We start from the raw sequence: 27,492 nt of genomic DNA, 5'->3' as shown, positions 1-27,492 counted from the left end.
TCCTATGCTGTTTTTACAAATAAACCTGAGGCAAGATCTGTTTTTTTAAAAAGGTGCAGTATTATTATATCTTCTATGTAAAAAGTGTCTACAGGGGCTGAGGAGACAGCTCAAATAGTAATTTGCCTCAAATTCACTGCCATGGAATCTCATATAAAATAAGCAGGCTTCAGGGCCGCATTTAGGCACATCTATTCTGCAGTTCATTCCTGCACTTTCTCAAAATGCTGCTCTTGATCTGATAGATTGCCCACACTGTATAACTCTGGGCTGCTTTGTCCTGGGCTCCCAGAAATGCCTTCAGGAAGTTCATTTCTATATTAAGTCAGTGCTGGGCATACAGGGGCCCTGGGCCAGCAGGGACGCTCATGTCTCTAAGCCTCAGACAGTTCCCTACAATTCTGGCAGGAAGAGATGTTTGCTTCCATTGAGCTGTGGCTAGCCGTGACTTTATGAAAAATGAATCACATCTCAATGTTCATGAAACATGGGGGGAATCCGGGGTTGGTTTTGGGTATCTTCTATCATTCTCCACCTCTCACTGAAGTTCAGGGTCACTATTTTGGCTGGAATGGCTGGCTAGCAGCAAGCCCTGGGATTCGCTTTGTCTCTACACACCCACCCAGTTCTGGGATTAATAACCAATGTGCCCAGCATTTACATGGGTGTGAGGGTCCCAGATCACGTTTTTCTGCTTGTGCAGAAAATTATGCGACCTGCTGCGCCATCTACCCAGCCCCTAAATGAACTCAGCTTTAAAAATAAAATTGTTTTATTTTTGTTGGGATAGCATGCGACCCAGGGCCTTGAGTGTGCTAGGCAAGTACTCTATATTGGTATTTTAAGGGATGTCTCAGAACACTGACATTAAAGGTAATGGAGTATTGCTCTCCTGGAGCAGACTGTCCATAAACATAGACAAAAGGCCAAGAAGAAATGAAGTCAAGATTTCAGGTCCTGACTTTTAGCTAGGTGCTACCTGAGAGGGAGATGGGGTCATGGCTGGAGATGAGATACCCATCCCACAGTGAGGTGTTGTCACACTGATGCCAACCTACAGTAAGGGGGGGGGGGCAGGACATGATTTCTGCTTATAAGTGCACAAATACACATGTCAAATGAGAAAGGCAGGTTGGTGAGATGACTTGGAGGCTACAGTCTTGCCATGTCAAGCCTGATGATCCATTTGATCCCTAGTATACATGCTGGAAGAATCAACTTCCCCAGAGGCAGGCGGATCTCTGTGAGTTCAAGGCCAGCCTGGTCTACAGAGTGAGTTCTAGGACAGCGAGAGCTATTTATTACACAGAGAAACCCTGTCTCAACCCCGCCCCTCCCAAAAGGACCAACTTCCCCAAAATTGGACCTCTGATCTCCACACCTACTCATACTCGACCCTTTAAACACAAAAAAGTGGTGGTACACAACTTTAATCCCAGCATGTAAGAAGCAGAGACAGGCAGATCTGAGTTCAAGGCCAGCCTGGTGTACATAGCAAGTTCCAGACCAGCTACGAATATAGAGCGAGAACTTGTCTCAAAAAAATAAATACTTAAAACATTAAAAAGAAAAAGCACACACGCACACACACATACACATGCGCACACACACACGCACACACACGCACGCACACGCACGCACGCACCAACACCCACACTTACCAGCGTTGCTGCGCCCTTATGTTTATTCCGTTCCTTATATTTCCAAGTCATGGACTTGCTGCAATAAATGGAGCCTCCCACTATGGTTACAGATTTTCATTGGGTTAGTAAATATTATTCAAGAAAGTGAGACACGTCATTACAAAGCCGAGGCCTTCCCGTCCTGAGGGCGACAGGTGACCAGAAAGTTAACGCTCTCCTTTGGAGAGTCACTTTCTTTCCCTAACAGGCACACTGCAGGCGGCAGAGCACAACTGAGCCTCCAGGGATTGCTGGGCCCAATGTTCCCAACAGAGGAGCAGGAGCAGGGCTGTTACCTCAGCTGAGGACCGTGCGGGAGCATCCCCATGGCCAGCCCTAGTCCTGTAGCTCCAGCGCTGGGCCCTTTCCTGAGTGTGGAGCCCTACTCTGCAGCATAATGACTATATTAGCTTCATCCTGCCACTCTGGCTTATCACAAGTGGCAGCTGACAACCCCGTAGTAACGAGCCTAAGGCCTAGCTGTCTGCAGGAGGGTCTTTCTGAGGACTCCTGACCTTTTTAGAGATTTGATTTTTATCAGTTTTAGTGATGTGTATGTGTGTGCACCAGTGTGTGGGTGTGTGCATGTGGGTAGGTGCCCGGTGAGAACAGGGGTGTCTGATCCCCTGGTGTTGGAGAAACAGGTAGTCATGAGCCACCCGATGTGGGTGCTGGAATTGAGTCCTCTGCAAGGACAGTTGCTGCTCATAACCTCTGAGCCATCTCTCCAGCCCCTTGGCCGTTTTAGCTTCTAGATGTTGTTTATATTCCTTGTCATTGGGCCCTCTCCACCATCTTTAAAACCCAGCCCTCCACTATGTCTGCTCTGTCACTGGCTCTTGTCGGCTGATGTGGATGATCTCTGACGATCTCAGTTTGAGGCTCTTATCTTAAGCTCATTGACAAAATGCCCGTTTACTGTGGGCGGGAGCTGGGGTATGTTAGCAAGGCATGATGCCACCTGCCTCAGCAACTAGAACGAAAGAGGCAGGGAAGCAGGCTAGGCTGGCCAAGGCAGCAGCAACATCAGAGGAGAGCCATGGCAGCTCAAGGGTTAAGGCTCAGAGCCCATGAGGTATTGCAATAAACAGCAGAGGGGGGATTAAATTCCCAAATGGATTCTGACTCACAGGGTAAACCAAGGTCTCAGTAAGACTTGGGATCCTAGACTTTAACTGCCATGGATTTGAACCCTGGCCCATCCCACAGAGCGAAGAATGTCATCAGACACCAGCAGAGCGTGACACACAGACAAATGGCAAGTGAGATTTATTTAAACAATGATAAGTGACAGGAACAGGATCTGGTGTGATCACCTTTGTAACCAGGGGCTCTGGATGTGCGACAGGACCAGGATGGGGATGGGGCTGCCCATGTCTCCAGAGGCCCAGGGCACTCCCTTGGCTAGAGACCTCCGCTTCTGCCTCAGCATGAGCCTTCAACAGATTAACAGGTTATCTCCTTCAAACCTAAGGGGAGAGATACAGATACTGTCAGATTCCTGTGGGCCAGGGGGGCAGGTGACACCACTGCATGCCCATGTGCTGGGCCTTGACACCAGTACAACTCACTGCTGGACCTCACTCTCTTCCTGTGTGAAACAAGATTTCAGAAAAGAGTGAGAGGTCAGGCCAGCTTTTGTTTATGGGTGGTTTAAAATGGATTAAGAAAGAATTTCATAACAATTTATGAGCTCTCTGCAGCAAATGCACAAAACCTACCTACTAACTGCTGAACTTTGAGCAAATACAGAAGACAGACACACCGAAGACGCCTCTGACATTAACATGTTTATTGTTCCAACCCAGGTGTGGCAGCACACACCTGGAAACTCAGTACTTGGGACGCTGAAGCAGGAGGCCCACAGGTTTGAGGCCAGCCTGGGCTTCAGAGTGAGACCACCCTGTTCCCAAAGCATAGCAAAAAGAAAAGAAAAGCAGCTCAGCTTTAACTTAAACTCATTAGAAACTTGTAATTCCAAATGCTTAGGAAGGTTACGTACACTCAGACATAGTCTTGTGATAAAATTTCATATACTTACTATACACTTACTATAGTTTTGTTCAGCAAGAAGTTTAGTAGCAAGGGGGAAAACGCTCATGTCATATGATTGAACTGAAAAACTGTAGGAGCCCAGTTATATGAACATGTAAACTCAACTCTACTGAGAAGACAAGAATTCAGCACAAGGGCAGGGTGTGGCCAGGCAGTGTCACACTGCCTCACGGTTTCTCTGCTTTCACAAGGGTGAGTAAGGCTCAGGGGTGCAATATTACAGTCAGGTGAGGCACACCTGTAATTCTGGGGGCTAAAGCAGCAGGCAGCCAAGGTTAAGGCCAGGCTGCTTTACACGTCTCAAAAGAGCCAAACAAAAGGCAACTGTTCCTTTACTAAAATAATAACAAAAACAACAGTATCTAGAACACAGTAGAAGGAAGTGTTAGCAGGGGCTGCCTGAGACCCGGCCACGAGTGGCGCTTCTGTGCTCTACTTTTCCCAAGTTTCCCAAGTTCCAACTACAATTTCCTTTATTATTAGGAGGAGGTTTCAATAGAAAATACAGCAATAAAGGGAGTTGCATCCAGAACAGGTTGGAAGGACTTTGTGGGCTGCAGTGGGGGCCCGAGCAGGCTGTACTACCATATCGTGCTGCCAGGTGTCACTCAGCACACCTGGGGGAGGCCAGAAGGCACCAGGGACCAGCATCTGATGCGCTCCCACTGGTTGTTCTGCTCAAAGAATAACCAGCCACTGGGGAGCGAGAATAACTGAGGCAGGGGTCAGCAGAGGCTGGATCCAGACCTGGAGAGCCGGGTACCCAGGTCCCTGCTCCAACCTCACCATCTTGCTGCCTCTGTCAGGGAACATCTCCCTAACCATAGAGAGGACGGAGAAGCTGCCCTGGAAGCTGAGTGGGTCTTTTAGAAACCAGACAATGCATGGGTTAGCACCCCGTAAAGCTGGCTGTGAGCAGGCGAAGGGCAACACTGGTTACTTTTATTAAGATTACCACATTAACCCCTCGAGGTTTTCAGCCTGGCCAACTGCAGAAATCCCACAGCAGGTGGGACGAGGGCTGGCTCGTTTTTAGGGTTTTGGGGTTTAAAGAGTTCACCTAATTCTGTGATAAAAACCTGGAAAGGGCCGGGTGGTGGTGGTGCACACCTTTAATCCCAGCACTTGGGAAGCAGAGGCAGGCGGATTGCTGTGAGTTCGAGGCCAGCCTGGTCTACAAAGTGAGTCCAGGACAGTCAAGTCTACAAAGAGAAACCCTGTCTCGAAAAAACAAACAAAACCAAAACAAAACAACAACAAAAAACACCTAGACAGGAACCTGTCTGGACACACAGTGGGTATGCATACATACTTCTCGAGCCCTCTGAACCTGAACTTCCAGGTGTGCCTCTCGGTGCTGGAGAAGACGGCTGCCCTGCCTCCAGGCCCAAGTGAGAGAAGCGCAGTCTCTTACCCAGCTCCTGCCCGCCTCGGGTGGCCCAGCACAGGCAGTAATGCCGCATGAGCTGCTCCAGAAGCTCCAGTTCATCCAGGAACTCCAGGGATTCTATTCTGTGCGAAAGTCAAAGCAGAAGATGTAGATCACGGAGTTAGAAAGGAAGGTGCTGATCCACAGGTGTGACACACACGGCAAGTAGCCAGATGGAAAGCAGTATGCATGCTGTGGCTGAGAAGGGGGGCGGGTGTGCTGGAGACATGGCCATTAAAGCACTTGCTGCCCTTCCAGAGGATCCAGGTCCAGTTTTCAGCAGCCACCCACATGGAGCCTCAGAACTGTCCTTAACTCCAGTTCCAGGGGATCTGGCGCCCTCTTCTGGCCTCTGGGGACACCATGCCCACACTGCATGTGCACATATATGCAGACAAAACACTTATACACATGAAATTAAAATAAATAAATTTTCAGAAAGAAAGAGGACTGGAAGTTTAACTCAGGGGACCAGCACACACCTAGAATGTACAAGGTCATAAAGAAAGGAGGATGAAGAGGAGGAAGAGGGTAAGGAAGAAATGGAGGGATGCGGGAACAAGGTGGGGAGGAGAAAGAGGAAAAGGAGGAGTCAAGGAAACAAACCAGAAGGGTATCTGGGATGCACGACCTATAAAGAGCTAAAACGTCAGCAAAAGACTTTTACAATACTTCGATAGAAAAAAAGAGGTTTTCCAATTCATTTATGAAAAAAAATATATATATATATATTATATTATATATATATAAATGAAAGCACAAGATAGTTGTCTCAGTCAGAGTTACTATTGCTGTGATGAAACATCATGACCAAAGCAAGTTGGGGAGGAAAGGGTTTATTTGGTTTACATTTCCACACCAAACTGGGTAGGAACATGGAGGCAAAAGCTGATGCTGAGGCCATGGAGGGGTGCTCCTCATGGCTTGCTCCTCATGCCTGCTTTCTTATAGAATGCAGCACACTAGGCCAGGGAAGCTGGGCTTCCCACATTAATCACTAGGAACATCTCCTACAGGCCTGTCCACAGCCTGATCATATGGAGTCACTTTCTCAGGTGAGCATCCTTCCTCTCAGACGACTTCAGCTTGTGTCAAGTTGACATAAACGAGCCAGCACAGTAGTGTTTCAATTCTCAGAAGGATAAAATTGAAAGCCGGGCAGAGAAGAAAACACACTTTCTCAACTGCTAGTAAGAAGACGAACTAGGACCGCCTCTCTGGAAGGCAGCTGGCCACTTCCTCTGATGCCATGGCTGACCTTGCACGACCAAGAGCATCTCTACAGCACCACAGCTCCAACTTAGTAACAGCAGACTCTGAATGCTAGCAGATGATCTGCAGGAACTAAACCAGGTGCATGCCCCGGGCCTCTCACCAGGCTAAGAAGCAGGGGGCCAGTTCTATGTGGCCCAGCATGGAATAACGTCCAAGACAAACCCCGGAGCTTTACAGACAGGCTCATAACAAGGAGCGTGCGTCTAGTAAAGCACAATCAGTGCAAACAAAGTGGGTGCACATGTTTTGGGGGCATAAAATAATTTGGGGAAATATAAACAAAACTAGGAAAGTAAATTCTCTCAAGAGGTAGGTAGTAAGCAAACGGGCAGTGGGTAAGAGGAAGGTTTTTCCTTTGGTTTTTACTCTGTATACTTTGTTATTTGAAAAATCAGATACACAGTATGACCTTACCAAAATAGCATTTTAACATGTACAGAAAATGGCAATATTCCTTGTACCCTCTCCACTAGAGTGTGTTCACATTGTGAAGGAAACTGAGGCACACCCAAAGAGTATCAGAATGAAATAAATACGGATCCAAATGCCCACTATCCGCAGCAGCCTCTGCTAGTAATCTCCCAGGCACTGCCAGCCTTTGCGTGCGCCTGTGTGTGCGCACATGCATGTGTATGTTTCGGTAGCTGTGTACCCATTCCTATCTCAGCATGTGAGCTGAAGGACCAGACCTGGAGAAAGAATGACCCTCCGCAATGCTCTGCGGCTGCTTCCCAACTACTCTTAAAGGCACCTAACATGGTTTGAGTAAGAGCGCCCTAACGGCCCACATGTTAAAGGATTTGTTCCCATGGTGGTGCTGTTGAGACATGGTGGAGCTTTTAAGGGTGAGACCTAACAGGAGGAATTTAAGTGACTGTAGATGTGTCCCCAAATAGAACTGTGAGGTTCTAGACCCTTCCTCATCCTTTCTTTTGCTTCAGGTTATGAGCTATGTGACTTTTGCTCTAACATGCTCCTGTCATCATGTGACTTTACAACACATCAAAGGTAGTGAGGCCTACCAGCCATAGACGAGATGCCGCTAATACTCTGAGGAAAAATATTTTCACTTTATAAAGGATTGTCTCAAGTATGTGTTATAGTGAGAGAAAGCTAAGTAGAGTAGAAACTGGTACAGAGAGGAAGACAGTTTGCTGCTGCCACAGACCTGATTACTGGACAGCCTTTGCAGATGGTGTGCTGGAGGAGTGGGGAAGTGTAGAACGGCAAGCCAGAGCAAGGCCAAGATGCTGGTAAAAACACAGATAATATGGCAAAAGTTTACAGGGGAAAGGAAGCTGATCTGGGAACGACATGAGACCACCCTGTCACACTGTGACAAACTGACTGCATCTTGTCCAGGCCAGACACCGTGTGGCGCTGAGACAAACAACAATGCATTGGTTTATCTGGTGGTGGAACCGTCACGTGAGCAGAGCACGTGGTGTGCAGCATCAGGACTGTTTACAGTGATACCCAGAAGCCACTGGACAGATGGCTCAGAGGTTAAGAGCACTGTCTGCTCTCCCAGAGATCCTGAGTTCAATTCCCAGCAACCACATGTTAGCTCACAACCATCTGTAATGTGATCTAATGCCCTCTTCTGGTGTGCAGACATACATGCAGGCAGAACACTGTATATGTAATAAATAAATAAATCAAAGAAGAAAGAAGACAGAAGGAGGAGAAGAAAAGAGGAAGAGGAGGAGGAGGAGAAGCTGCTGCCAAAAGCAGTGGGGTGAAAAGACTAGAAAAGGATGCAGTCCAGTGCTGGAAAAATGCTCAGCAGGTAAGACTGCTTCCTGCTCTTCCAGAGAACCTGAATCCAGTTCTCGGCACTCACCCTAAAGGACACCTGAATTCAGTTCCTATCACCCACATTGGGCAGCTCACAACTGCCTATAAAAACAGCTCCAGGGGACCCTACAGACTCGTCTGTACTTCACAAGCACCCACAAAAATACAGCATACATAAACACGGGCACATATATACATAAATATAACATTTTAAAAAATGGCCTGACTAGTTTTTATTGCCAACCAGACGAAACCAAGAGTGAGCTGGGAAAAGGGAACCTTTGAGGAGTTGCCTCGATCAGAAGGTCCTGTGGGCACAGCTATGGGACACTGTCTCCAGGGCTTAGTCAAGCAGGAGGAGCCAGTCCACCCTGGCAGTACAGTCCCTCAGCAGGTGTCCTGGGCTAGCTAAGGAAGGCAGCTGAGCACGGAAGGGCCTGTGACAGAATGAGCCAGCAAGCAGCACTCCTCATGCTTTCTGCTTCAGTTTGTGTCTTCAGTGCCTGCTTTGACTTCCTTCAAGGACGGACTACAACCTGGAAGTGTGAGCCAAATAAATTCCTTCCTCCCCAAGTTGCTTTTGGTTTGAGTTAACACAGCAACAGAAAAGTAACTAACACTGAAAAACAAAACAAAACAACAGTGAGAAAAGATAGCTAGTGGGTAGGAAAAGAGCCAGTATAGCGTGGCCCAAGGCATGGCTATTATACCTGAATAAAGAAACGAAGTGTGCTGCACAGGAATCACAGGCAGGACACCCCAAAGAGTGTCTCAGTCTGCAGGTCCCCCAACACACCACAGCCCCAGAGCATACAAAGGCAAATGCAAACATCTTTTGAAGACTTTCCCATTAGCACTGGGTGCTCTTTTGGCCATCAGCTGCCTGCCATCTCCTCTGGTTCTTGGACATCAGAGGACAGTGTGCTCTGCTACGTACATTAACACAGTCCCAAAGTAATGTCCAGCTAACTGTGGGATGAATCTCCACACTGTGAAGCAAAACACCTATCTTCTATGTTGATTTCAGTTGTGTCACAGTAACAGACACTAACTACCACACATCCCGGACACATCACCTAATAAAGTTCCAGCAAAGAAAACATAGAGCCTTACTGAAGCCTCTAATGATGACTTACTGAGCATCACTGACAGGACACAGTACAAACCGTGAAGCTGCTCGCTGGCACATGAGCCCCCAAGAGCAGGCATACAGGGCCTATTCTGATCCTGTATCCCCTGTGCAGATAAAACCCATGTGACACCCAGAGCCAGAAGGCCTGTTCAGGGTCGACAGAGCAAAGCCCATCTCCCGTCACACCGGTCTCTGTTAGGGTTTCATGTTGCTGTCTGCAAAAGGCCATGGCTGCATGACACAAAGGCCTGTCCAGAAGAAAGTTCCTTTCCCAGTAGCTGATGCTCACTACAGAAAGCCCCACCCTGCTTGCCCTGGATATCTAGAATAAACTTGCCAGAGCAACAGCATTAGAGATGCCAGACCAGGGATGGTCAAAACATCACGCTGACGCATATCAAGTGGAAGTCAGCCTCACAAAAAAGAAGCTTCCCCAAGAACTCAGAGAGCATCAGCCCACAGAACTGTGCTCCTAAAGCAGGCACTGCCGAGACAACTCAGACTTGGACACAAGAAAAAGAACAAGCCATACGTTCCTAAATGTCAGTAAGGTCTAAGGAAAAGCAAAGTCAAAGGTTCACCGCATGATCTTCTAAACAACCCCAAACTGTTCCTCTAGGTTTCCAAAGGGGACGGGAAGGAACAGATGAGGAGCAGAGAGAAACTCAGAAATGAACCAAGTAAATAGCAACACAGATGCCTGCAGGCGTATGATATTCCCTGGCACTGTGTTAACAGCAAGCCCATACCGAACATCCACATCTGGCCACTTTTAAATTTCTTTTCTTATTTGTTTTTGTTTGTTTGTTTGTTTTGGGTTTTTTGTTTGTTTTTCGAGACAGGGTTTCTCTGTGTAGCCCTGGCTATCCTGGACTTGCTGTGTAGACCAGGCTGGCCTTGAACTCAAAAGATCCACCTGCCTCTGCCTCCCAAATGCTGGGATTAAAGGTGCACAGCTGGCTTTAAATTTAAGATTATCAAAAAACAAATTAGTCTTATCTATACTGCTATGCAAGCATATCCAAATATCAAAATGTTGAGCCATCCACATTTTGATATTACAAATATAAATATGACCCATTAAGCTTTAAAAAGAGAATATGACTTCTGCGACCACTGTGTATAGTATGAACCCACTGATTTAGAAGCCAGAAGTCAGGAAAAAAAAAAAAAAAAAAGAAAGAAAAGAAAAAAGCAAGCAAGCAAGCAAGCAAGCAAGCAGAAGTCTATGTATCAGTAAATATATGTTGGGCCGCTGGGGAATAGGCCTGACTTGTCAATGAGAGCTAACTGCATGGTGTGACTGCACAAGACTTCTTGCCCTCGGCGTGAAATAGTTTTAGAACAGTGAATGTATCTTTCTTTCATAACAAAGAAGAGTCCATTTAAAGATGTCAACTGCGTCCACCAAGGGATGTCATTTGAAGATGACTTCCCTTAGAAGACACGGGGAGCATCATCTTCTCTCCAAGTCACAGATTACACAAAGTTTCCACTGCAGAGGTGGCTCTGGGAATTTTCCGGGTGTAACTGCTTATTTAGGCTCAAATCTTCTGCTTATCTCAGCCAGTGGCTAATGAGTTACTCTCTCAAGCTTTTTACCAATGTTTACCTTATTTCAAAACAAGTCTGGTTACAGTTAGCTTTGTGTTCACATTAAAGAACACAGCCTGGAGCCTGGCTCTCACATACCCGTTGACCTCTGCCCGAGGTAGCCTGCTGTACAGCTCCATCATCTCACATACCTGTTAACCTCTGCCCGAGGTAGCCCGCTGTACAGCTCCATCATCTCACATACCTGTTAACCTCTGCCCGAGGTAGCCTGCTGTACAGCTCCATCATCTCACATACCCGTTGACCTCTGCCTGAGGTAGCCTGCTGTACAGCTCCATCATCTCACATACCTGTTAACCTCTGCCCGAGGTAGCCCGCTGTACAGCTCCATCATCTCACATACCTGTTAACCTCTGCCCGAGGTAGCCCGCTGTACAGCTCCATCATCTCACATACCCGTTGACCTCTGCCTGAGGTAGCCTGCTGTACAGCTCCATCATCTCACATACCTGTTAACCTCTGCCCGAGGTAGCCCGCTGTACAGCTCCATCATCTCACATACCTGTTAACCTCTGCCCAAGGTAGCCCGCTGTACAGCTCCATCATCTCACATACCTGTTAACCTCTGCCTGAGGTAGCCTGCTGTACAGCTCCATCATCTCACATACCTGTTAACCTCTGCCCGAGGTAGCCCGCTGTACAGCTCCATCATCTCACATACCTGTTAACCTCTGCCCGAGGTAGCCTGCTGTACAGCTCCATCATCTCACATACCTGTTAACCTCTGCCCGAGGTAGCCTGCTGTACAGCTCCATCATGTTCACTGCGGATGCTGTCTCCCACCCGTTCAACAGCAGTCGCTCCTTCTGAAAGCGGGGAGAGAGACATGCAGGATTCAAAGATCAGCGCGTAAGCCTGAGCCCTAATGCACACAGGATTTCTCTGGGCGTAGTCCTGCTTCAAAAGCCTGAATCTAGTTCCTTTTATCGTTCTTTTCAGTTTGCCATTTTCTGTACAAACATGCGATGTTTCTTAGGGAAACTTACCAGAATGCAGAGACGCAAAAGAAAGACTCTATCAACAACACCTATATGTCTGGTTGCTTGAATGGCTAGCTGGTTTCAGAACCTTGCCAGGTAGTCCAGGCTGTTCTAGAGCTTGCTAGCCCAGGCTAGTCTCAGTCATGTGATCTCTCTGCCTCAATCTACCAAGTGGTAGGATTACAGGTGTGAGCTACCAGACTCAGCTTGAGCAACCTGTAACTTGGTAGTCATGTGGCAAAGTTTATTTAAATGGTGGCAGGTATGGGAGGTTATCTCCAGCAAATAAATGACTTTTTTCCTAAGGGACTACTAGAGATTAAAAGGGCTACAAAGCTATGTTAATCACTTATAAAGTGTAGATCATGGATAGATGCCAAATCAATACACTAACTATAAACCATGCTCTTAAACCACAGGAAGCACTGAAGCTGCTCTGAGAACCCGATGCATGAGGGAGCTCCTGTGGACTTGGGAGGAGTGATCACGGTGACATTCTCCTGGAAGGAGGGCCTGTAACAAGCATTTAGGGTGAAACCACATATTGTCTAGTATATGCCTAAAAATATTCTGACAATAACAACTAAGTAACACTGTGGGGGAGACCACGAGATAACACTGGCAAAACACCGGTAACTACTGAAGCTGGCTGACAGTAATAAGTGTTTATTGTACTATTCTTTTTATTTTTATGCTTGTCTGAAATTTTGCACAACACAAAGTAAATTGTGCAAAAGATCTGTATAAAGAAAATAATGAGGGCTGGAAAGATGGCTCAGAGGTTAAGAGCTCTGACTGCTCTTCCAGAGGTCCTGAGTTCAATTCCCAGCAACCACATGGTGGCTCACAACCATCTATAATGAGATCTAATATCCTCTTCTGGTGTGCAGGTGTACATGCAGGCAGAGCACTGTATACACAATAAATAAATAAGTATTTTTAAAAAAGAAAACATGAGCTGTAGAGAATATAAATTTGTGTTTTCTATATCAAGGAGACAGGTAGGACTTGATTTTTCCTACCATCAGGAGGCCTCTCTGCCTGTGCCATGGGCATAATGGGGCTTCTCACGGTGTAGCTGCCACAGAGAGTGTCCTGTTTTGCTGGCTAAGGAAATGAGCAGGAACCCAGTATCTGCTCTGACCTGTGACTCTAGTGACTTGCAGGTTTCCACTCCTGCCAGGTCACACTGTCGCCTCCGGAGGTTTTCAATCATGATCTGCCCAAACCGGTCATCCATGTTGACCTGAGAAGAGAAAAGCTGGTTAGCCACAACCTTAAAGGGGCACTGTCCACAATATCCAGTCAAGGCTGACATTCGGTAATACACATGGGACAAGCTCAGGAGGGGTGTGTGACACAAAACGGAGCTAGTGCATTCCCACAAAGGGCAGTACACACCCACTAATGTGCCCACCTAGTACAACAATCCCATTGCCTCCAGAGAGGCTCACATACATGTGCAAAGATGCAATGTTAGCAAGGCGTGGTGGTGCACGCCTGTAATCCCAGCACTCAGAGGCAGAGGCAGGTGGATCGCTGTGAGTTTGAGGCCAGCCTGGTCTACAGTCTAGGACAGCCAAGGCTACACGGAGAAACCCTGCTTTGGAAAAGCAAAATAAATAAATAAACTGATTAAGTAAGTAAGTAATATTTTGTGTAACTAAAGAACATGGAAAGAAATACCTATTAAATTCAGTCAATTCTACTACCTTCATAAAACGAAAACAAAAAACAGATACAGACACAGAATGACTTTATGATAAATTCATTTGTTGCCAAGCCTGACTACCTGAGTTCCATCTCCAGGACCCACGTGGTAGAAGAGAACCAACTCCCACAGGTTGTTTTCAGACTTACACACACACACACACACACACACACACACTGTTAATAAATAATAAATGGATAAATAAGTAAACATTAAAAAATATTTTAAGAAGAAACAAGGTGTAGGGAAGTGTGAACAGAATGCTCCCATGTGCTTTCAAGAGGCAAACTGACCCATCTTTACTGTATTTACTGTGATGTGAAACACAGCAGGCAGTAAGTACTGTTTCCCTGGCAGAACACTAAGGGTCAGAGAGAGATTTGCTTGTCTTGATATAACTGTGCTTATATTTCTGAGACTGTCTCTTGACTAAATGGGCCTTATGCTGCTGTTCTTCCTGCTCAGGCCTCCTGAGAGGCAGAAGATACAGTGTCCCTGTGTCACTGTCATAGCATACACACCAGTCTTTTGTCACAATCAAGGGAACAAAAAGGCATCATCACTTTGGCAGTAAGATCCACCCCCAAGCCAGCAGGGCAGCAGTGCTCTCTCTCATGTGCCTCAGGACAGAAGGTGTCCGAGAGCAGCACGCTTGTCATCACTGTATCGAATGATGGTTTGAACCCTGGCTTGACCATAGCTGGGACCCTGCAGAAGCTGGGTGACTTAACTGTCGGGACAGTACTAACACCAACGTTATGGACGTCTATGATAACCACATACACAAATACATGGAAAACTCATGCCGCAGTGCCCAGCAGAGAGTGCTAAGTGTGTGCTCTCATCACCCGATTATTAACATGGCTTTGTCACTGTAAACTATTAACTAGGAAAAGCACGCAGACAACTAACCTACACTGTGAGGCTGCTGCTGGTTGAGAACTGTTGATCTAAGTTAAATTTCTACTGACAAGGTGCAGATGGTGGGAGCTGAACCAGGTGAGGGACAGCTGGGACACAGCAATGGAATCTGGCACAACCCTGGCGTGCTCCCAAGTAAAAGGCCTTGAGTCAGAACCAACCCACCATCTCTCAGAGTAAACTAGATACGTGCTCTGGACAGAGAGCACAGAAGAGGTAAATGAACAAAGCCGCACACACAGTCATTCTCCAAGGGTATGCATCCTAAGAGCAGGCAGTGCCCAGGATGCAGTCATAGTGAGAGAAAAGCTCGAGGGGCTGGCTTGCATGGCCAGTGCTCCTGGAGGGATGTTTGTAGCTGTACAGTGGGGAGGAGGAAAGTCAGCCAACCAAGAGCCAACTACTCCAGAACCTGAACCCAGACTGGGGTGGGGGAGGGGGCAGCGAGCCCCAGTGTAGCCTGGACCTGTCCACAAGTATACTATATGGCCAAGTCTCCTTGCTGCTCTTACACACAGTGACATAAAAAGGAAATGGTGAGATAGCTGAGGTAGGGCTACACAGTGAGATCCCATTCAAAAGAGAGAATATTCTTAAAAAGATGGTTATTGTGGTGCACATCTGGAATCCCAGCACTTGGGAGGCAGTAGTAGGATTACCACCCAAGTGTGAGGCCAGCCTGGTCTACACAGCAAGTTCCCAACTAGCCAGGGTACACAGTGAGACTCTGTCTCAAAAAAAACCAAACACAAACCTAAACAAGTAAATAATAAACACAGCTAGCATGCATTCTGCTGTTATCTGCCTACTGCTGTGTAAGATCTCATGAACTTCTACAAGGTAAATGCTAAACAGCAAAGAACTGTGGCTAGGCAGGGGCTCCGTGGGTAAGTGTTTGCTACACAAATATGAGGATCTGAGTTCAGATGGTCAGCGCCCATATAAAAATCCAGTCTGGCCACATGCATCTGTAATCCAGTGCTGGGGGCTTGGAGCCAGAACGACCACTGGGCCCATGCTGGCTAATCAGCCTAGCCAAACCCCGCAAGATCTAGGTTCAGTTAGGGACCCCCATCTCAAGGGGAAAAGGCAGCGAGCAACAGAAGCCTCCACTTGGTGCATGCATGTTTGGGTTGGTCTGGTGTTACGTATTCTAATGCTAATTACTGGCCAAGATCTGGTTGCCACCCAGAGAAGCACGTTCTCACACACATCTGCCTTTGTTGTGTAAACGCTGCACTGCCTAAAGTTAATTGGTTAATGGAGTTGCTGAAGCCTGTGGCTGGGCAGAAGAGAGGTAGGAGGAGCTTAGGCTCCTGGGCTTGGGGTCTGAGGGAGAGGGAGCCAGAGAGAAGGAAGTTGCCCTGGGGCAGTATGGGCCATGAATGAGCTCATGGCCACGCGGGCTGGGCAGATGGAGCAGAAGCAGCCCAGAGAGAACCGATGAAGGCCAGTAACATGGAGTGTGTAGCTGCAAAATAGCAAAGTAGCTTAGAGGGTTGGTACCTGCCCAGTTGCTGTGCTTTCAAGCTTTTATAAATCCAAGGTTTCTGTTTTGATTATTTGGGAACTAGCTGGGGTACAGAAGCCCTTGAGAATCTAATAGCGTTTTCTACAACACATATGGGTATCTACCCTCCCCATATCCTCAGCAGTAAACAACTAGAGCCCAGAAGAATCTGAACAGCCCACACTTACTGAACAGGGGGCAGTGCCGCAGTGGAAATGCACACACTAACTGCGCACCTCACAGCACACTACAGAGCAGAGGCATTACTAAACAGAGGCACAGGGAGTGTGTGCAGCTTGTTCTCAGCACGCAGGACTCAGACTCAAGCTGGACCCTTCAAAGCTCCAAAGGGCTTTTTCTGCAGCCACTAGACCAATGTCAGTGATCACAGGAATAGGGCAATTTATACTGTATATCAAACTCTTAGAAAATTAGGAGCTCTTGCACCACGAGGTTTCCTAAGGAGTGGCTGCTCCAGGTCCCTCAGTTCCCAACCTATACCTCATTTATAAGCAGCCGCTGCAGGCCCCTCAGGTCACACCCTCCAAACCACTTGGTAGCCCCAGGTCCTTCAGTGCCCATCCTCCACAGGACTCACACATAGTCAATGCCTTCCATTTACATCCCTGCATGTCTAAGGCCCCCTGAGTTTGCTATTCTTTCTAATATAGCCAAAATCACCCGACTCCATGTTCTGTGACTCTGTTGATAATATACAATAAAATAAAAATTTAAAAACTTTCCCCAAGAATCAAGTTTCAAGTTTCTGTTAACAGCTGGTGGGAAGGCAGGAAGGCAGGAGAAAGGGGCTGCTCGAACACACAGACAAAGCAGACATGCGCAGCTGCAGACAGAAGGAACTCAATAGCGAAAGACAGAGGCCGAGCTGCTCCGGATGCCCATGTAGAATCCACCTCTCAGAAAACGCTTACCTGGGGCTGGAGAGATGGCTCAGCTGTTAAAGGCTAGGCTCACAACCATAAATATAAGAAAACGCTTACCTGCTCGTAATTTATGAACATGGCCGTCTCAAAACTGCTGGCTGCCCACTTCAGGAGGTTGGCCGACTGCTCTGGAGTCATGTAAACCAGCACACATTCAGTTATCAGGAGTGTTGGCAATCTTAAGGAAAAAGAAAGGAGGTGAATATGTTTTCATTGCGTCGAGATACCGATTTATGAAAACATCATAGCACTGGGCGTTCATACTCAAGCAATCCAGACCCACTGCAGGATGAATGTCGACTACAAGTGTCAAGAGTCACAACCACAGGAAGGAGAGCAAGGAGCTGGGGTCTGTCTATCTTAAGAGAATGAGTTCAGTGCATGGGGTGGACTGGCAAAAAGGAGACGGCTGCTGCTGCTGCCACTGCCGCTGCTGCTGGGGACCTACTGCCCAGGGCAACACAACCCTGCACATCTCCCTTCACGTGCCTATTCGCCTATCCTGGAATGGGGGCTGCGTGGGCTTCTGTTGTGGCCAAAGGGCAGCAGCAAAAAGACAGAGCTGAGCTCACCTGAGCACTAGGGCACGGGCTACAATGGAATCCTGACAGAAAGCAAACGGACTTCAGGTAGCCGCTGATGGGAAGGAAATGAAGCATCTTTGCTCACAGTTGCCAGCTGGCTCGTCTGCTGGCCATGCAAGTGAACCCTTGGCACTATCAGCATACCTGGCCCCAAGAAAGAGGCGCCCAGGTAAGCCCAGCACCCACTGCCAACTCACAGGATCCTTAGCAACCACTAAGCTGAGATATGCAGAAAGTCCTAATAGTCACTCAACAGAATCCAACCCCTGTAACGTGAAGGCTGCCATAAAGAGCTGAAAAACAAAGACTTGGAGGATAATTCAGTGGTTCAATGCTTGTCTAGCATGGATCAGGCCCTAGGTTCCATCTCCAGCACCAAATAGAAAAAATTAACTTTAAAAGCTGAAAATAATGTCATTTTGAGTGGTTATGGTCTTCAAAAAACCCCATTATTAGTAAGCATTGCTCTACCAGACACAAAGTAACAATGCATTACAAAACAGGAACAGCAATACATTCCTATAGAATTATCCAGCGGTATAATTCTTTGTATCATACATTTTTTTTACAACTTCATATAGGTATGCCTTACATACTGGCCACTCTCACCCCCTCTGTCATCCTACTTCCAACAAACCTCTCTCTCTCGCATTCAGGTTTATTCATTTTGTCTTGTGATCCACCAAGACTCTCTAGGGCCACCTGTGTGAGCATGGGTTTGGAGCCTTCTGTGGGAGCCTGATGCGCTCAGCAGCAGGTCTACAGCTATAAACAACAATCACTCCTTTGGGTGGGGTTCCGTGAGGCCCTCCTCCTCCTTCCCTGACTGGACAGAGGTGGTCCTGTGTGGACCAGTGCAGGGAACCAGCTGATGGGAATTAGTGATTGCAATGATTGTGCCAAGCCTGGGGCTTGTTGTTTGACACGCCCTAGCCCTTCACCCCATCTTCTGGCTCTTACACACTTCCCACACCTTTTTCTACAACACGCCCTAAGCCTTAGTAGGGTGGAATGAGTGACTTGTCGGGGGGGGGGGGGGGGGGGGGGAAGGAGCCCCCACTGCCACACTGCCAAGCACTCCCTGGTGTGTAGGACACCTCCCTTGGCCTGTTCTTGGTTCATTCACATTCCTTCTCCGCCTCCTGTCCCTTCCTTCACCCTAAATAACAAGTCTCACAACTGGCTGTTTCTCCACAATTAAGTGGCAATCTTTTGTCTTTAATTTTAGATTGTGACACAAATAAACTACATGAAATCAAATGGTAAAGAATAAGAAACTGATATAAAAGAAAGAACATAGTGTATCTTTTAACAACTGTAATAATCTCTAAGCACCAAAATTAGAAGTTATTTCAAACTTCTCCTCTGAGAACCATCAGCAACAACTAAAATTACAGAAATGTAACAGCAGCTCAGATTTTTCTGTTTGGTTTTGAGACAGGGTCTCTCACTGAAGACCAGGCTGGGGATGAACTCGGGATTCTGCAGCTAAGGCTGGTGTTACAGGTATGCATCACTCCACCTAGCCATTTCTCATATGCTCACATTCATTCCTGAGAACTAAAACTAGGGCCATGTGCATGCTAGGCAAGTACTCTGTCAGTGGGCTGTGTCTCCAGTCCCATTTCTCAGAGTTGAAAGAGCCAGTTATCACTGAGAGAACCTGCTACCACAGCTTGCTGGGTTTTGATATTATTCCAGTACTCAAGAAAGAAAACCGCAGAAATACAGAAGTGAGAAGTTGCTCCCAATCCCAGCATCGCACACACTGCTACTGGAGCTCCAGTCTGTACAGCTGGCCACGGCACCTATGCTCATGACTGCTGTCAGTGAGAGAAGAAACAGTATCCATCAACAAGTCTAGCACTGACTTCACAGCACCAGCCAGCCCTGTGTTCACCTGGATTCCATTTTGGCTTTTTAAACAGTGAAATGATCTCTCCTTCACTTAGCGAAGATGTACTCATGGGAACACTGGCCAGCCACCAGACATGTGAGTGTGGGGAAGAGAAGGCATCAAGTGTCTTCCTCTTTCGCTCTGAGCTTGCTGCTTCTCACAGAATAGGAAGGTCATCATTTTGGCTGGCTAGTGAGCTACCAGGGTTTACCTGTCTCCTCCCAAGCACACACAGGTTACACACAGGTCCATATATGTGCACAACAAGAGCTGATAACCACTGAGCCACCTCCCCAGCTCCACCAGACAGCATAAACCCAATGCAGCAGAATCACAGGACAGAAGGAAGACTGTGCTGCAACATGGTGAAACCACAAAGCAAACCACTGAAAGGAAGATTTTTTTTCCAAATTAATAATATCATCTGAGTCTAAAACCTTAAGTTATATGGACTGGAGACAGAGCTCAGGTGAGCATCCCCTGTCCCCAGCAGTACACAAAGCAGGCATGGCTGCAGTCTCAGCACTGCGGAGGAAGAGAAGGGAGGGTCAGAAGCTCATGGGCATCCTTCTCTACACAGTAAGTTTGAGGCCAGCCTGGGGTACACGAAGACCAAACAAGACAAATAAAACCAAACCACATATTATTAGAAAGATTACAAAAGGTGAGTGAGAAAAATGATATTATCACATCTCATCTAATAAACCAGTGACTAATGAAATATAGCCCCAAGCTTTTTAAAAAATCACGTAATTACATTTATTTATGAGTTTTTACGTGGAGGTCAGAGGACAATGGGTCCTGAGACTTACACTCAGATTGCCAGGCTTGGTGGCAAAAGTCTTACACTGCAAAGACAAACGTCATCATGCAAGCTCTGAATGGAAGGGAAGTTCCGTAGTTTGAAGGTGTGCTGTTAGAGTTGTCAGTTTGACAGATTCTAGAATCGCCATGGAGACAGGCCTCTGACAATGCCTGTGGGGAAACCATCTAGACTGAGCTAAGGCGGGAAGAGCCATTCTCTGGCTAGGGTTTGGGCTGCATAAACAGGCAAAGGGAGCTCGTAGCCAGTCCACTCTCTCTTGGTGAGTCACTACAGCCTACTCCCTACCACCCACATCCTGACCAACACTATATACAGTCAGATTTACACATTTTTGCCAGAACTTCATCTGATGGCTAATGTGGTTTGCTAGCGTCACGTGACAGGCACACAGCATGACATTCTGTCACATTCACTATCCACCTATGTGGCACTTTTCATGAGTGCTGGTCTCTGTGTTGTATTCTAGACACTAGCTCTCTCTTTACATGTTGTTGTTAAAGGCTCTATCGCACCTAGTTTATTATATTAGGGCCAGCCGCCAGCCTTTTTTTTTAAAGGAATCATTGATGAAAAGCAGACTTAAGACTGCTTAGAAATCTTACAAAAAACAAAAAACAAAAAAACCACAAACCTACACCAAGTAGCAACGACACAATACAGCACCAAGACAGGAGGCAAGTGTCAAGCTGTACTACTAATCGCACCCATGACTCTCAGGAAGTCACAAACACATAGGGGTTAAAAAATAATCTCACTGTGTATTCATGTTACATTTCTTTAGTTTCTCTTCCAGTTCAGAAAGGTCTCGGAGATCTGCTCCAATGATGGCATATCTTTTTGAATCCAGCATGTGCCCATCTGCAAATGCAAACAAATAAAATTCTCATTTCAACACAAGCCAATGATAGCATATTTTTAGTAGACATAGTTTTTGCTTTGTTTTTAAGGTTACTTTTTATTTTTATTTCATTTCATTTTATGCATATGGAAGTTTTGCCTGAATGTATGGCTGTATATCATGTGCATGCCTGGTGTCTTCTGAGGCCAGAGGAGGCCTCAGATCCCCTGGAACCTCCATGTGGATGCTAGGAATCAGCAAGTACTCTTAATGCTGAGCCATCCCTCCAACCTAGATATGGCTTTTTCAAAACTAAAGTAATTTTAATCCAGGTATGGTGGTGTGTTCCTTTAATCCCAATACTTAGGAGGCAGAGACAAGTGTATCTCTGTGAATTCAAGGCTAATCTGGTCAACATAGCAAGTTGCAGCAGAGTCAGGGTTACATAGAGAAACTTTATCTCTAAATATAAATAATGAAAGGTAAAACTCTAGGTTCAGTGACAGTCCCTGTCTCACTGCAGGAAGGTGAGGAGTGACAGAAGAGGACACCTCTTGTGGCCTCCTTATGGGCACATGCAGCCTCAAGCTCATACACACACAACACACAAACAAGTCACATGACAGGAGAGTGAAAATGAAGCCAAATCACATCTTCTAAAGTTATCAGTGTAACATTGTGGCCTTTTCCCTTTATGCTTAAGCTCACTTCTCTCTCACACACAGGTGTTTAAGAAAATAGGACCAGTCAAACAAAACACCTTGTACTCAGCCGTATGCTGTACTGGATATTTGGTATTACTAAATTTTCTCCATTTGAGACACTTCAATGAGCATCCTGGTACATGCAGTGATAATGTTCCTGTCAGTCACTTCTTCAAGGCAGAGCGATGTTAGTGGAATAAAAAAGTAAAAAACTAAGCCTGTTTAAATACTGATACCAATTGGTGGGTGGTTTTCCAAACACTACACATCTGGAATGCGTTATGTTTAAAAGAAAGTAGCTTATGTGGCAATGCATTTACAAAATGAGTAAGACCATGAGTTTTCAGATGTGCCAGAGGCAGAAGGAACGGTGCCCACAGCAGCCTTCAAGGTTCAGCGCCATCACAGTCACCCTTGAGGGCTGCACCCAGATCCGCGATTGCGTGGCCCTTCCCACAGCAGACATCTGCATCTCCAGCACATCCCCAGGTGGCTCTGATGTTGTCAGTCTGGAAACTACACTTACAGAGCCACGGATGTAAATCCAACGACACTGGTCTTTGATGGCCATCAGTGTAGCCATGCTACCTTGGTGTATCCTTATAAACTCTTGCAGGTATTGAATTACTGGATGTTTGTTTGTTTGTTAGCTCAGACTGGCCTTGCACTCACAGCAATCCTTCCACTGCTTAGTGCTGGATCAATTATCTACCTCGGGCCTTATTTACTATTTCCTCAGTGGTACAGAAAATATGGAAAGGTGACAAACAATAGCTATCCTGACTCACTGCCACTGACTCAAGTTCTTCCGGCTCTGAGAATCCCTAGCAAAAGGTGCTGAAAATGGCACAGTGCCTGTCTTGCACGTACAAAACCCCATATTCAACCCCCAGCACTAAAGAAAAACATTATACCATGTACGCAGGGCCCCTTAGCATCTTCATCAGGCCATCTGGCTGATTCAAATACACTGAAAGAAAATAGCGCTTCTGGGAGCCCTTTAGATGTCAGGAAAGCAATAAAGAACAAACAGGGAGCCCAGAGACAGCCCCAGGGTACTACAATGCTGGATCAAGAAAACAATATAAAGAATACAAAAGCAGTTGTCTGGCCTATAACAGAAACAAACAATTCCCATATGCCTGTGCGCCTTCTTTAAAACAGTACATTGATAGAAAGCATGCCTTGAATGAGTTTTTCTATTCCTGACCAAAACCCAAAAGACACACAACAGAATCTTGAAGCCTGCAATTCTCTAATATAATGGAGAGCAGAGGTAGAAGAGGCAACCACGTGGACCAGTGTCCAAACAGCAAGAGCACACAGTGCATAAGGGCAGCAGAGGTGAGCACACAGCGCACAAGGGCAGCAGAGGTGAGCACACAGCGCACAAGGGCAGCAGATGTGAGCACACAGCGCACAAGGGCAGCCGAGGTGAGCACACAGCGCACAAGGGCAGCCGAGGTGAGCACACAGCGCACAAGGGCAGCCGAGGTGAGCACACAGCGCACAAGGGCAGCCGAGGTGAGCACACAGCGCACAAGGGCAGCAGAGGTGAGCACACAGCGCACAAGGGCAGCCGAGGTGAGCACACAGCGCACAAGGGCAGCCGAGGTGAGCACACAGCGCACAAGGGCAGCCGAGGTGAGCACACAGCGCACAAGGGCAGCCGAGGTGAGCACACAGCGCACAAGGGCAGCCGAGGTGAGCACACAGCGCACAAGGGCAGCCGAGGTGAGCACACAGCGCACAAGGGCAGCCGAGGTGAGCACACAGCGCACAAGGGCAGCCGAGGTGAGCACACAGCGCACAAGGCAGCCGAGGTGAGCACACAGCGCACAAGGGCAGCCGAGGTGAGCACACAGCGCACAAGGGCAGCCGAGGTGAGCACACAGCGCACAAGGGCAGCAGAGGTGAGCACACAGCGCACAGGGCAGCCGAGGTGAGCACACAGCGCACAAGGGCAGCCGAGGTGAGCACACAGCGCACAAGGGCAGCAGAGGTGAGCACACAGCGCACAAGGGCAGCCGAGGTGAGCACACAGTGCACAAGGGCAGCAGAGGTGAGCACACAGTGATCGAGGCTCTTGGCCCCAGCCCGTATCAAGGAGGCGCTCCACACAACAGACAGGAAGGCTCAGACAACATGACCTTTGATGTGACAGAATCCATGGCCATGAACAGCACAGGCCCTAAGTCAAGCTGTTCCGGTTGTTTTGACACCCTGTCTGTCCTCAGGGGAAGCCTCTCCACTATGCCACAGGGAACACAATGGACCTGTGGGGGCATGGTCTCAGAGCAAGGTCCAGAGAAGTCTTATTCTTCTGAGAAAACAGACACTTTTATAAAATCCAGCACTGGTTCCGGGATCAAGCAGGAAGCCTTGCACACTGGAGTGCCCCCGAGAGGTGACAGGAAGGACTCGCCCATGTATTAGGTAAGGGGGTGCAAGCTTGAAATCCTAGCACTTGGAGGTAGAGGCAGGAAGGCTGATAGCTGGAGGACAGATTTACCTACATAGCAAGTCTGGGCTAGCCTGGGCTTCATGAGACACTGTCTTGGGGAAAAAAAATTATAAGTAACACCTATGCATTGCTACTGGTAGCTTTGCAATCAGCAAAAAGGACTTGTTGCTAAGAGGATTGACAAAGGAGAAGCTTTGATAATACAGCTAATAAGGCTTAACAACTAAGAACTAGCATACACAAAATGAGACAATTATGAAAATCCTCATTACATAAGCTCAGCCATTCTTCAGTTTAAGTAGCAGTTCTCAATCAAGGGCAACTTCACCACCCGGGAGCACAGAGCAGTATCTAAAGACATGTTTGCTTGTCACGACTGAGGGCTGTGCTGTGGAAGCACCTATGACGAGCAGGCCCCTCCACAGCAGACTCAGACCAGAAACATCAACAGTGAAGACAGAGACCCTGAAGGAAAGAGACTCACAAAAACTCAAGAGCGTATAGTAAAGTGTTAATGCCCTCAAGTAACACACAGAAGCTACTCAGGAGGCTGAGGCAAAAGCATCACTTCAACCCTGGAATTTGACACCAACTTGGACAACATGGCAAGGCTCTTAACTTAAACAAAACAAAACAAGCAAACAAACAATCCTCTAGTGGTCCTAAATACTCTGTGATGGAGCAGTCATTACACATTGTGGCTTATGCAGATCACCAGCTAAAACCTAAAGTACATGGTTACCTTTCACCTTCGCCACTGCCAGCCTGTAGCTCTAGGCAAGTAACACAACCACATGACTACCTTTCTTTTAAGCAAAAAATGTAGGCAATGCTGATCTTAAATGATTATATTTAGTACTGAAGGTGTTTATTACTGATAAGCTCAAGGTCCCCAAACGTGTACTAAGGTACCCTGGGTAGCAGAGCAAATTGACAGGGATGAAACAGTGTTTTAAATTTCTGCAGGAAACGTATTTAACATCAGTCAGACGTAAGCAAAACACACTTTCAACAGCACATCTCTTTGAATTCCTCCAATGCTATCATCCCTCTGGGAAGTTAAGCTCTTGTATGCCATAAATAAAAAGCAAAAACTTGATGTCAATATGGAGGACACGGGTGGTACCCAGCCTGATTCGAAGGTGAAGCTGCGAGGTATCCAGGTACACAGGTCACATTAGTAATAGCAATTTTTAAGAATGAAATAGCTGGGCATGGAGGTGCCTTTGACCCCAGTACTCGGGAGGCAGAGGCAGGTGGATCTCTGTGAGTTTGCGGCCAGCCTGGTCTCCAAATTGAGTTCCAGGACAGCCAGGGCTGTTATACAGAGAAACCCTGCCTCAAAAAAACAAAACATGAGAATGAAATAGTCAGACCTAAAGCAGTGGTACACATCTGGAATCCCAGCAAGCACTTGGGCGGCTGAGGTGGAAGGGTTAGAACTTTAACACAGCCTTGGCTGAATAGCAAGACTTGTCTAAATGCATGAATGAATAAACAGTGCTTGCCCAGCTTGTCTATTGCCTTTCAAATGACTAATAAATGGACACAGCATATATACTTAAGATGTCTGAACTCAGTTAATTAGTACCCTGAAGTGTGGCCTAGAATACTGTGGAGTTACTGAGACCTTCAAGGCACTGTAACTTTAAACAGATGGAGTCAGCCTGACCTAGCTCAGCGCCTAGGAACACACAGGAGGCCTTCGGCAAAGACAAGAGCCCAGCTGAGGAGTTTTACCCAATGAACCTAACTAAAGAGACAAGTCATTCTGTGGTGGTAGCTGCTTTGGGCCACATGGTTCACAGTGGTTTGCTACAGAGCAAAAGGCAAGGGTGTGATAAAGGCTGCGGTCACTGCTACAGTTCAGGAAAAGGCATAAGCAAAGTGAACATCTGAGCAAAGTTGCATGGTCTGTAAATAACACTCACCTACACAAGTCTAAACAGTGAGTGACTCAGCAGTGCTGGTATTTTCAGGTAAGCATTTTAAAAGGCTGATCTGAGCTGAACTCAACCAATCCAACCTGTCACTTCTTCAACAAAAGACTATTATTTTTTAAAATTATAAGATGCTCTTTTAGATAAGAGATTTTTCTCAGAACCCTTGAGGTTTTGTTTTAAGGTAAAAGGGAATCCATCTCAGGTGGATTTCTTGACCACATGCAAGATTAATTTACCCATCTATCCCCCATCTGATAAATCATTAGCACTATGCATGGGGTCCTGGGCCAATTCTGGGAATACAAGGATGATCGAGAACATGTGCTCTAAGCTGGGCATGGTGGCACTGCCTGTGACCCCCGCGCTGAGGAGGTAGACACAAAAGAAACCTTAGTTCTAGGCCAATCCAAGCCACTCATCAGAGTCCTGAAGAAAAAGCAAAAACCAACCAACAGTAACGCCTCTGTCATCATGGGGCTTATAATCCAACGGGAAAGATGAAAAATGAATACATCCAATCATGGTAATGCTATGTGAGGAATATGTACAATAGGAAATGGTTTCACGCATTTCTGCATTGTTTATCAAAGTGATGCAAGGTGCCAGGGTGGTCATGACAAATCCTAATGTGACACTAATTAGCCAAGCACATAGATGCTTGTCAGTTAGAGAAAAGTGAATGGCACAACAAGTACAGCCAATCTACATGCGGAGACAAAGGCTAGCAGCCATATTACTCCTGTGGAAACTTTAGCGAGACTCTCTACTCACAAGAAATGTGGCTATGCCTGCAGTTATGCACAAAAGTAGGTCTGTGGGTGCCTGAAGGCTACTGTGTTGAGAACCAGAGAAGGCCACTCTCGGAGCATGTCTTCTCACCTTTATGACACTAAACCCCTTGACCTTCTCTGTCAACCACAACTGAACACAATGGAAAATTTTGGTAGAGATCTAAAAAACAAAACAAATCAAAACAAAAACCACCGCAATCTGGAAGGCTCAACACGGAGAGAATGTATCAGAAACAATTACAATTACATAGGGGTCTTGGGCTGTGGCTCAGTGGTAAAGGGCTTGAGTAGCACGTAGAAGGTCCTCGGTTTGATCCCCAGCGCTAAAGAAAACTGCCAAGCAGCAATACTGACAGCTGGAGCTAAGCAAAGCTGTGCAAATGAATGGACGCGTT

At 46.9% G+C, this 27,492-nt stretch overlaps 1 protein-coding gene across 1 annotated transcript in view; it reads right to left on the bottom strand.

Moving 5' to 3' along the window:
* Positions 1-3,128: 3,128 nt before the first annotated feature.
* Positions 3,129-27,492, bottom strand: part of Lcmt1 (leucine carboxyl methyltransferase 1) — a 50,389-nt gene continuing 26,025 nt past the window's right edge. Inside the window, exons 6-11 of the mRNA XM_051147180.1 lie at positions 21,113-21,215; positions 17,108-17,228; positions 13,109-13,210; positions 11,699-11,790; positions 5,017-5,249; positions 3,129-3,151 (exon numbers count right to left, since the gene is read on the bottom strand). Coding sequence (XP_051003137.1) covers positions 3,129-3,151; positions 5,017-5,249; positions 11,699-11,790; positions 13,109-13,210; positions 17,108-17,228; positions 21,113-21,215 — 674 coding nt within the window. The remainder of the gene's footprint in view (positions 3,152-5,016; positions 5,250-11,698; positions 11,791-13,108; positions 13,211-17,107; positions 17,229-21,112; positions 21,216-27,492) is intronic.

Source organism: Acomys russatus, chromosome 5 (genome assembly GCF_903995435.1).
Source record: "Acomys russatus chromosome 5, mAcoRus1.1, whole genome shotgun sequence".
NCBI lineage: Eukaryota > Metazoa > Chordata > Mammalia > Rodentia > Muridae > Acomys > Acomys russatus.
The sequence above is the reverse complement of the archived record's forward strand: the minus strand, read 5'-3'. Positions and strand labels throughout refer to the sequence as shown.